Consider the following 10791-nt stretch of genomic DNA (forward strand, 5'->3'; position numbering starts at 1 on the left):
ATGTGTAATGTGAGCTTTAAGCGAACCCGGAAATATTATCATTCTTAATGCCATTTATGCATACTGGCAGCTAACAAAGAGGAGAAAAAAATATAAAATCTTTGTTTGATTTTGTAAAGTAACACTAAATACAATTATTTATGTAAACGTTTACCATTTGTCCCTAATTACCATGCAGTAAAAGAATGATTAAGACAATGAATAACTATGTGTCAGAGAATTTTGTTGCAAGCTTTATTCAGTTATGACTGATAATACTCTACCAATCACTATTGTTGATAATAATGTAACATTATGGTCTGATCACAATTTTTAGAACCTAGAAGAAACGTTGATTACATTCCAGAAAAGAAAGTTTTGATAACAGTGGTCTCATGGTTATCAAAGTTGAGTTCATCTAATTTTAGCTTGTAGGACTTGATTGCAGGTGGAATTGAATGAAACAAGAATGCCCAGGTAAGTTTAATGGCAAAAGAGTCAAAGATCAGACCGATTACTGGCTCAAAGTAATTAATGTACATTTATTATATGATTATAGGTCTCCCAAGTACTAGAATGCAGAGTTTCCTGGCTAGGGGATAAGCACAAGTTGGACCAAAATGCCCTGTATTAATGAAATCAAACTTACTCATCCCAGAAAACACTGTCTGCTATTGTGGAGGATGCCTGGTCACACTCAGGATGAAGGGGCTCCCATAAATATAATGTTATAATTATCTTAAATATATTTATAAATACATATATAAATAATAATTAAAAAATAACATTTCGTGCTTTGCCTTCATCTTGAGGCTCGGCTTCAAGAAGTATTTTACCAAAATGACCTCCCTGATTAGCATAAAAAACTGTTGCAGCAGGAAGGCTTAGGTATTATTCCCTCCATTTTGAAAATGATAAAACTGAGGTCCCAGAAACTTATGCTATTTGATTAAGAGTTCATCAGCAACTTAAAAGTAGAAGGCAAACAGTTGAAATGAAATCCTAGGTCCATGGCTTCTTATTTCAACTGCTGTTGTGCATATTTCTTAGTTTTCTTATGCCTTAATTTGCCCATCTGTAATATGGGTAGAGTCTTTTCGGTAGCCATAGTCAGTAGCTCTGGTCCTCCTAAGATTGTCACGAAGAATAATAATTAAAATGATTGGTACTACGCAAAATATAGGGTGTTCTTTAAATAACAAACAACATTATATATTAGTGTTGGTTCCACTCTTACAAAGAGTCTAAACATTCATTTAGAATTACAAGGCTCAGTACATGCTCAGCAAATGACTAACAGTAAAGGATTTAGTTTCTTCATGTACATGGTACATATGAACTGCCAACACTGCACAAGTGAGCAGACTCCAGACCTAAGCCTGGTTTTCCAGTATCTGAAAGTCAGTGATAGAGGGTGGCCCCCCTGCCAAGCACACCCAGTAGTCTTGCTTTGTGGCAATAAACAAGTTTGGATGGGCAACTGATGTGAAGTAGTTCTTAGTGCCGTGAGTTTCCCAGAAGAAGAGGAGGTTGGTCTCACTACCTGTGATGGTTTTGGGTATTTCAGGCATCTCCTATGAAGAAAAGAAGAGAATTCTGTTAGAGAACAAGATGTTAGAAAAAGGACTGAAGCTCAATCCCTTGGCATTTGGCCTTCATGAGAAACAGCACTTTAGGACTATGGCCGTAACGTGATGCTATAGGCTCTTCATTCATTTGTTCATTCAGCAAGCATTTATTACATGCCTAGTAGATGTGTGGCCCAGTCTATTAATAAGAGTTAATTTCCTTAGTTGATTGGAGAGAGATCTAAATTAGTTATGAAGATTGCCAGTGACACTAGTATCTCACTGTATCCAGGCAGGTAGGAGGGAAACATTGTTTCTGTCCTGCCTTCAACATAGGCCTAAGACATTTTGCATCAAATCTGAGCACTGGTGATTCTAAGCCCCCTAAACATTTTGATCTCCAAGTGAACAAATCATACCTTTGGGAAATCAATTTAGCATGTAGATGACATTTATCTCAGTATTTAAGTCAACAATTGAAGGTTAAACACACACACACACATATACACACACATACACACAAAATTCCTAAGTATATCAGTAACTAAACTCTTTCAATATATTCTCTTTAGAATGTACTTTCCTCTTGAGTATGAGTAGAATTTAACAATACTTCTATGGAAAAATAGATTTCAAATTCCAAGTTGAGATGCTTGTTTCCTACTCTTTTAAATCTAAAGCAAGTAAATATACTTTTGAGGCTTCCTTGGGGTTTCCAATGTCAGCAGAATTTATTTCCCAAACCTATTCCTCTCCTAGTTTTTCCCTTCTCAGTAAATGTTGTTTCTCCTCTTCCTTCTGTTGGTTCTATCTCCAAAATATAACCCAATTTTGTCTGTTTCTTTCCACTTCTTTTCCTTACCCCACCCCCATGACTGCTGTGAAACCTCCTCATTGGACTTTCTGCTTCTCTATTGCCTTCCTTCTTATCTGTTTTCTATTTTAGAAAATATAAGTGAGGTCAGGCCATCGCACTGTCTGAAACCCATTAATGGGTTTTCATTGTACCTCAAATGAAATCCAAATGCAAGCTCTGCAAGCACTAGTCTCTGCATATTTTTCCTCCTTCTCAAAATGCTCCAGTTCCAAGAATGCTTCTGATTCTTGGAGCTGTCCTTACCATCTTGAAGTTATAGGGCCTGGGTGCATTCAGACTCCTCTGAATGTCCTACCCCCAAACCCACAACCATGACCCGCCCCCTTCTGTCGGCAGCTCTCATCTCACAAGGGGCTTTGTTCTTACCACTTTGTCTAAATAGCACTCTCCCACTTTTCTCTATCTTAGCACCCTATTCTTTTTTTTTTTTTTTTTTTTTTTTTTTTTGCAGCATCTTGCTCTTTTGTTGGTTGTTTGGGTTGTCTGTTTTCCATATCCTCCAGAAGACTAAGTTCTATGAGACTAGAGGCTTTGATGCACCACTGTCTACACTGCTGTTGGCACTATGTCTGAAAAATAGAAGGCTCTCAATGAATAATGCTTGTTGAATAAGTTCATGAATGAAGCTACTGCCCTACTCTGTAGACATCACTTGATCCAGGTAGAAAAGCACAGGCAAGCACATAAATTCTAGTTGGGAATAGAAGGTCTTGGATTATATACTTACAAATTGAGTCACCCACTTATCAGTGGAGAAAACATCTAAGGCTGTTGTGTGTGTGAGTGTTTGAGGGGGAAAGTGGTAGTGGAGATAGGGCTGGGACGAAGGATAATGCTGACATCAATGCAGAGAGAGAGGCACTGGAAGCAGCAGGCCCCATTTTGGGACTTGGCTCCCAGCTTGTTGCTTTGTGCCCATTGGCAGGTGATTAATCCTCTCTGATCTCAGTTGGCTTATTTGAGTTTCTTGGAGGCAGGCCACATTGTCCTAATGTCTAGTATTGTGTAGGTCAGATAATAGATGTCAGTAAAGATCAATGGAATAAATGGATGCTCTGGGATGGGAGGTGAATAACGTCAGGCAGGGAGAGGAAAAAGAAAGAAGGTAATTTTCCTCTTACTCTCTGTTATATTTTCTCATAGATCCTGCCTAGGCATGCCTCTGGAATCGATGGGAGTGGGGTGGGCAGGTGGGGGCTGTGGTAGGAAGGAAAGAGGACGGTGTCACCTTGTTAGAGGTGTCTGCCTATTGGGCTTATTTACAAACATATGAGATGTAAATGAGGGCAAGTTGGAGACAAAGGACAACTGACCTTCAGCAGCACCGGTTGGTCTTCATCTTGGGCACTCACATACAATTGAGTTTTTGAGATTCTTAGAATCACGGTAATTTTAGCATCATCCTTTGATGACTTATAAGCACCCATGTCAAATTTCACTGGTGAAGAGAAGAACCAAAAAGAAAGTAAATTCATGTATTTGTATAAAATCAAGTGTTGATGTAGATTGTGTGTGCATGGTGTGTGTATGTGTGTATGTGTGTGTGTAGTTAGATCCCCACCTATGGTGTAAATACCTGGAAGTCAGGAATGGAATTCTATACATCTTTGTGTCCTTCACAATGTCTTCCACACTCACCAGGCAGGTAAATACTTGGTTAATGTTCTTAAAATTTTCTACATTGAATGAATCCTTGGGGGCTGAATAAGTGTTGAATTTCTTATAATTTCATTAGTGGGATAAGACCCTGTAAGTTGTTAGATCATAAGTTCATAATGACCTAACATGGAGGGGTTTAGGAAGCTGATACACTCATATGTTGCTAGTGATACTGAAAAGTAGTTCAGTTTTTACTTACAGAATAACGTTTAATAAGAGCTGTCAAATTATTTATGCCCATTGATCTAGGCATTCCACTTTGGGATGTGCTCAAAGAAATTACCAGATAGGAGAAAAAACAATAATATATACAAAGATATTTGCAACCAAGCTATTTAAAGTAAACCCAAGGGACCAACATAGCAACCTGATTGAATTGTCTAGTGATATTAAAAATGGCAAATACATATGTGATGTCAATATTGGGAAAATTGCAGAATAATATTAATAGTATTAAGTAGGAAAATAGAACACAAAATAATTTGTAAATGTAGAGTTGAAAGCATGTTAACTGAAGTGCATCCAATCAGAAAAAGTCTTGCTTGTTTGTTGCAAAATTGCCTCTCTGGACCTTTGAAAATATGTATATTGTTGAAACTGCCATGAAAATTGGATGTGTGTGATAAAAGTTTTTGGACACTAAACTTCATCCTTTAAGCCATATTTGTAGCTTATTGGAGGTTTTGCCTCACAAATATGTTACCAGAGATAATAAAGAGCTTCCTAGTTTGGTGTTACTTGTGAGTTTGATCAACAGACTTTTTAAAGGAGAGTGATTGTTCTTCATTGGCTTCTGGGTAAATCTGAGTAAATCATTTAATATGTCTGACAGTCCGTTTCCTCAGTTTTAAAATTGAGGGTAAGAATGTCTGAAAGAACCAAAGAGGTAGTACATCAGCTAGCTTTGTGCACAACCCTTTACTCTCAAAGATAGGAAACTTCTGTCTTGTGGAACTTCCAGATTTAGTTGAACCTTCTGCCCTGGCTTGGGATTTTTATGGGGGCGCTGTGCTTCAAGGTATTCTAGAAGAATTGTGCAACCCAGAACTCTGAAGAGGTATGTTTTTTGCAAGCAGAAAGATTGAAATAAATAAATAAGTAAATGAAAGGAGGGGAGGATGACAGAAATGTCTGGTGCCGTTTTAATGTACCTGCTTCATCCAGATTATGTAATGCAGCAACCGTGAGGTACTGATCATTGGCTCGAATTATACTTTGATTGAGGGCATCATTCAGGATGAATTCGTGTTTGATGATCCTCATAAAGTTGTATTTCACATTGCTCAGGAAGCTGAAAGGTGCTGACCTAGGCTTGATGATTTCTAAAACCATGATCACAAGTGCAGATTAATGTCTATGTACAAACACAGATGATATACACACTCTAGTACAAGCAGGGAAAATAGTTCTGGAGGGGGTATTAGGAATATTCCAATCCAGACGAGGAAGCAAAGAGAAGTGAAATCACCTAGTCAGCAGTAGAACTGGTTTTCTAGGATTATCCTTGTTGTTACTTATGTGCTTCTTTTTAAACATCAATTCCTCAGGCAATAGTTTCGTTGTTTTTAAAGACTATTTGCGCAACTTTCTCATTTTTCATTGTTTGGGTGTTTCTAACTGACAAGGAAGACTACCAGTATTTCCCATCTATGTTTTCAAACAAATGCACTCTGAGAAAAAAATGAATGCATTAAAAATAATTATATATGTCACAGAGAGTGCAGATCCACCACATTTCTGCAAAGTGGCACATATCAATAGCGTCACAAATCCTCATGGCTCTGGGAAATTCTACTTCTAGGAATATATTCTAAGGAAATAAAGGGTGAGAGAAATGAATATTTATTTATACAGATGTTCATTGTTGCATTGCTTATAATGGTGAAAAACGGGTACTCTAAAATGTCCTCAATACATTGCTAAGTAAGAAAAGCTGGATATAAAGTTGTAAATAGTGTGGTCTTGATGTTAGACATATTTGTTCACATGTAGGTATGTGTATAGCAAAGATTTTAAGGAAACATACCGTAGTGTTGGCAGTAATAAACTCTCACTGATAATATGAGTGATTTTTATTTTCTTATATTTTGTTACATTTTAAAACCTTCTAGGTGAACACATGTTATTGCTTAGGTATTATCTTAAAAACAGGAATATTGGGTTTATAGTTCATGTGGAGGCTTGTACAGTAAAGGGATGGAGGAGAAACCATGATTTTTTTACTCAGGTAGAACTGAATTAGATTTGAGGCTCTCCTACTTACAGATGTGTGCCATTGGGCAGTTTACCTGTCTCAATGAGCTTAGTTTCCTTTTATGTAAAATGAGAAGGTAGGATTCTTGTGAGGTTTAGACATAATCCAGTCATTAATAAATTAGTATTGCTGGTAGTATTCATATAGGTGTAGTAGTAGTAATAATAATAATAATAGGCCGGGCACGGTGGCTCACGCCTGTAATCCTAGCACTTTGGGAGGCCGAGGTGGGTGGATCACGAGGTCAGGAGATCAAGACCACGGTGAAACCCCGTCTCTACTAAAAATATAAAAAATTAGCTGGGAGTGGTGGCGGATGCCTGTACTCCCAGCTACTCGGGAGGCTGAGGCAGGAGAATGGCATGAACCCAGGAGGCGGAGCTTGCAGTGAGCCGAGATTGCACCACTGCACTCCAGCCTGGGTGACAGAGCCAGACTCGGTCTCAAAAAAAAAAAAAAAATAATAATAATAATAGCTAACATTTATTGGGTGCTTACTATGTACCAGACATTATTCTAGTCCAGAAGTTAGGGAATGTTGACTCATTTAATCTTTATAACAGTCAGGAGGACCCAGCTAACTCAGTCTGTAAAGCCTGAGACTCTTAATCTTTACAACAATCCAATGAGTAGGGGATTCTGATTATCTCCATTTTACAGTAGAGGAAACTGAATCACGGAAAGATTATGTAACATGCCCAAGGAGGCATAGTTAGTATGAGAGGAACATAGCTTGTAAGTGGTCTTATTACTGCTTTCTCCTGAAAGGCTAAAAGTCACACGACCTTTACAATATGGCTAAGAAATAATGGCTGTGAGCAAGTATTCTCGATTCAGGCCACTGCTCATCTCTCCCTCCTGGAGAAGGATAAAAATTAATTTTCCTTCTGGATGGTTACCAGACTAATGCTTGGTTGTCTTCTTGTTATTCTGACTCCAGTTTTAATTTTCCCCTAAATTCTACTGTCCCTACTTGCTTAAAACTGTAAAAGAAAGATATTATTGTGCTTGACCCCTTACCTTCCTCTGAGCCGTTGGCGATGGCCTGCAGGTCATCATCAGTGATGGATTGGCTTAAACTCAACCGTCTCTTCTTCAGAACCTTCCCGTTGGTCGCTACTACCACCATGCTCTCCATGAAGGTAAGCCTGGATGTTTTAGAGGTTTCAGAGATACTCAGAGACACAGACTGATCCATACAGCCTTCATGGAGTGGGCCATAGCTTACATGATAGAAGGATTTCTATGAGGAAGGAAGACAGAAACTGAGAGGCTGTTCACGGTCAGGGAATGAAAGTTCTTTCAGTAGGTGCTGTATTCAACAGATGTAGTGAGGAGGATCTCCATTCTGGTCTTAGGTAACTGATGTTTCATTAGGCTTCCCTCCCTCTCTCCCTTTTGTCTCACCTTCCTTCCTCCTTCCAGGATAAAAGATTTTTTTAGGAAGACTTTTTCATTTATTTGCATGCTCAAAGATGAGATGTTGTAACTAAATAGGTTAACAATGATTGTAGTGAGTGGTAGCTTTCCAATTAGTTCCCTCTCAGGAGGTTAAAAATCTGCTTAACAATGCTCAAGATATTTTAGAAATACTCCCTTGGGGACAGCTTTTAAAGCCAGTACTGAAGACATACCAGGCAGTACTTATAGTGTCTATTTGTGGTCTCCAAACACAATAACACAGATTGGTGAGTGGCTGTAGATTTCTCACTTTCAATTGGCTTGCTTCCTCTCTCTCAGCTTCATGTTTGGAGACTTTCTCTAACCTCTGATGCTGGTGTCAGAGAGGACAACCACAACACATCACGTTAGGAGACAGACACCTGGTGAAACGGCCTGCGGGGCCTTTCTCAGGATGGCATAACTAACATCCTGATAAAGCCTGCCCCAGGAGACTCCAGTTCTCAGGGATTTGGGATAGTTCTGTTCTGTTCTGGAAGAAGCCAATGCACATCAGCTATTAGTTTAGAGAGGCAGCTGGTCTCGCTTATAATGAAAGACAGGTCTCTGGACCTCTAGTGAGGGTAAAACAAAAGCATTTAAGATTCAAGTCATTGCTGTTCTCTTTGGATGAAGAAACCACTGTGTAAGAATAGCAGTACCATGAGAATTACAGTCATTTGCTTACCTGATTCAGAGACAGATGATCAATGGAGGAACTGTCTTCTTCATTTTCACTGTCAAAATAAGATGATGAGAATGTAATTGTTATTTCAGTGTGGTCTCTGGCCAACGTACTTTAATGACCATGATAGTTGTGGGTCACACACATACACATGGCCATTACTGTCATCTTTGAAATTTAAGGACTTCTACACATACACATAGGTAGAGTAATTCCTACCTTACTAATCTGGAATTAGTAGTCATCAAGACAGGCTTTGAGCTTTACCTGTGCTTTATCTGTAAAAATTGGACTTGGCTAACAAATTGAAGAGCTTTAATTGAAGTTCAGGGAAGAATGTTAAGCTCCTTAAGAGAAAAGAAAGGTTTTGAAGCACTTCATTTTTATTTTAACCAAACAGATTGTATGTTACACATTGCTTTCATGTATTCACTAAAACAGATTTCATAATTTATACTTAGTAAAATATCTAGGCAAAATTTTGACAGCCTAGTTTGTGTTAGTATTTACTACAGATAATGGAAACATCATGTTAGTTTAATATGTTCCGTAATTTTATCTTTGTGTTCATTTACCTTTCTTCTACACCTGAGTGAGATTTGCCTGCATATGTGAGTTCATATGCCCAGCTTGCTGTGGAGCCATTTCCTGTTCTTGAATGAGATCAAGTTTTCCTGAGAATGGACCAGTAAAACCCATTCTTATATCAGGGCATGTGATCTCAACAGAGGCTGTGTCTAAGTTGATGCTGATATTCATGTAGGGCTCAGCAGACCTCAAAAATAATTTTTCTAAAATGGCAGTCTCCCTGCCAATGTAATCTCAGTTTAACATGCTGAATGCTTAGTTTTTCTGGGTCTTCTCTGAACCTTCTCTGACTTCAGGACTAGTACACATCTCTACAGCCTCTGCCAGCCTGCCCCCATGCTGGTCACTGTTATGCCTAGGTGGATTCTGGTGAGCCTTGAAACCCTCATTAAATCACAAGAGATAAATCTTATTCCTTACCTGTAACAGTTCTTCAGGTCTTCAAACATGTCTGGAACTTTGGCCATCTTGACTTCTGCAACAGAGAACACCAGCCACCATCAGCTCAGCCAGCCTCTAATCCAGATACCTGTGAGGGGAGCCTCTCCTCTTTGTGCTTCCTGAAAACTTTGTTGAATGACTTAGTCCACATTCAGCATTTTCTCCATCTTCTAGCTCCTTTGAATTAGTTTGCTATGTACCTGTCTCCTTTGTTAGATCATAAACTTCTTTTAGAATGTTTTATTTATGTTGGTATTCCTTATGTGCCCAACCTAATTTATTGCACAGAACAGGCATTCAATCAATGAAAGTTTGAAGAGGTTACAAAAACACCACAAGAATAAGGTATTTGCCTTACACAGAGGTAAGAGAGAGACAGAGTTGGAAATGTTCAATTTTCTCCTAATAATTTTGGATAGTAGAGATTCCCTCCCATGAGAAGCCTCAGTTGTATTCACCCATGCCCTCACAGGAAACTAGTTCTGCCATCCCTCAGTAAAACGAATCAGTCCTTATCAGCAAAATGAGAGAATCATTTTCTGAAATCTGACTGTAATTCTAGGTCACATACCAAACCAGGGAGGGACAAGAAAAGAAAGGAGAGGCTGTAGCTTTAGAGAAGGCAATGTGAGAGAAAACAGCCAAAGAGAAAAACAACAACAGAAAATACTTTAATAGCCAGAGATGTGAGGACAATACCTTTGCTGACTCAAACGCCAATGAAATGACTCCCTCTCTGGCTGGCAGCTTAAGCCTGAGTCAGTCTTCTTCGCCTTTTGTAATTGTCTTAAGTAGGCGTGGCTACGTGGCTACAAGTGCGTCGTCGAAACGGGGAATTTACAGGGAAGAATTCAGTTTTGTATTTTTCTATGTTCATTCAACTCGATACTGGCTAAAATAATGAAAGATGGCATAGCTGATATTATTGTTGTTTGCAGATATTCCAGAAGTTATTGATTTGGTTCATTTATTCACCGCTTTGCTTTATCAGATGACAAACATGTAGTCTTAGAAAAAGGGAAGTGCAGGAAACTTATCAAGTTTCTAGGAGGAAGGGAGAAATCGTGAAATCAGAAGTCAGGGGGCTAGATTTGGAGAGGAATTTATTAATAATAATAATTCTAATAGTAGCTGTAGTTGTGTTCTGGCTGAATTTGTTGATTGTGCTCCAGGGTGAATTGGCAGAATACTTGGCAGCTCCTGGCAACTTTTGAGGGAAAATGAGCCATCTTTTCTGAAGAGGGAAGTTTGCTTGATTAAGGCATAAATCACCTCAGAGTATGGTGTGACAAGCTCCTAG

General features: G+C 38.7%; 1 protein-coding gene across 1 annotated transcript; it reads right to left on the reverse strand.

Moving 5' to 3' along the window:
• Positions 1 to 217: 217 nt before the first annotated feature.
• IL1A (interleukin 1 alpha) lies at positions 218 to 10287 on the reverse strand. Its single transcript, XM_054475576.2, has 7 exons — positions 10191 to 10287; positions 9471 to 9525; positions 8466 to 8514; positions 7358 to 7580; positions 5235 to 5405; positions 3738 to 3862; positions 218 to 1553 (listed from the first exon to the last, which is right to left on the reverse strand). The coding sequence occupies exons 2-7, from the start codon at positions 9515 to 9517 to the stop codon at positions 1353 to 1355; spliced, it is 816 nt and encodes a 271-aa protein (XP_054331551.1). The 5' UTR covers positions 9518 to 9525; positions 10191 to 10287; the 3' UTR covers positions 218 to 1352.
• Positions 10288 to 10791: the final 504 nt, after the last annotated feature.

This window comes from Pongo pygmaeus, chromosome 12, assembly GCF_028885625.2.
Source record: "Pongo pygmaeus isolate AG05252 chromosome 12, NHGRI_mPonPyg2-v2.0_pri, whole genome shotgun sequence".
In the NCBI taxonomy this organism is placed as follows: Eukaryota; Metazoa; Chordata; class Mammalia; order Primates; family Hominidae; genus Pongo; species Pongo pygmaeus.

What these genes read in the sequence shown, in the direction of transcription:
- IL1A (XM_054475576.2), bottom strand. Translation starts at nt 9,517, where the DNA reads ATGGCCAAAGTTCCAGACATGTTTGAAGACCTGAAGAACTGTTACAG. An exon ending in CGCCAACGGCTCAGAGGAAG is followed by an intron (nt 5,406 to 7,357) that starts GTAAGGGGTCAA and finishes TCATGGTTTTAG; the next exon opens with AAATCATCAAGCCTAGGTCA. An exon ending in ACATAATCTGGATGAAGCAG is followed by an intron (nt 3,863 to 5,234) that starts GTACATTAAAAC and finishes TCTCTTCACCAG; the next exon opens with TGAAATTTGACATGGGTGCT.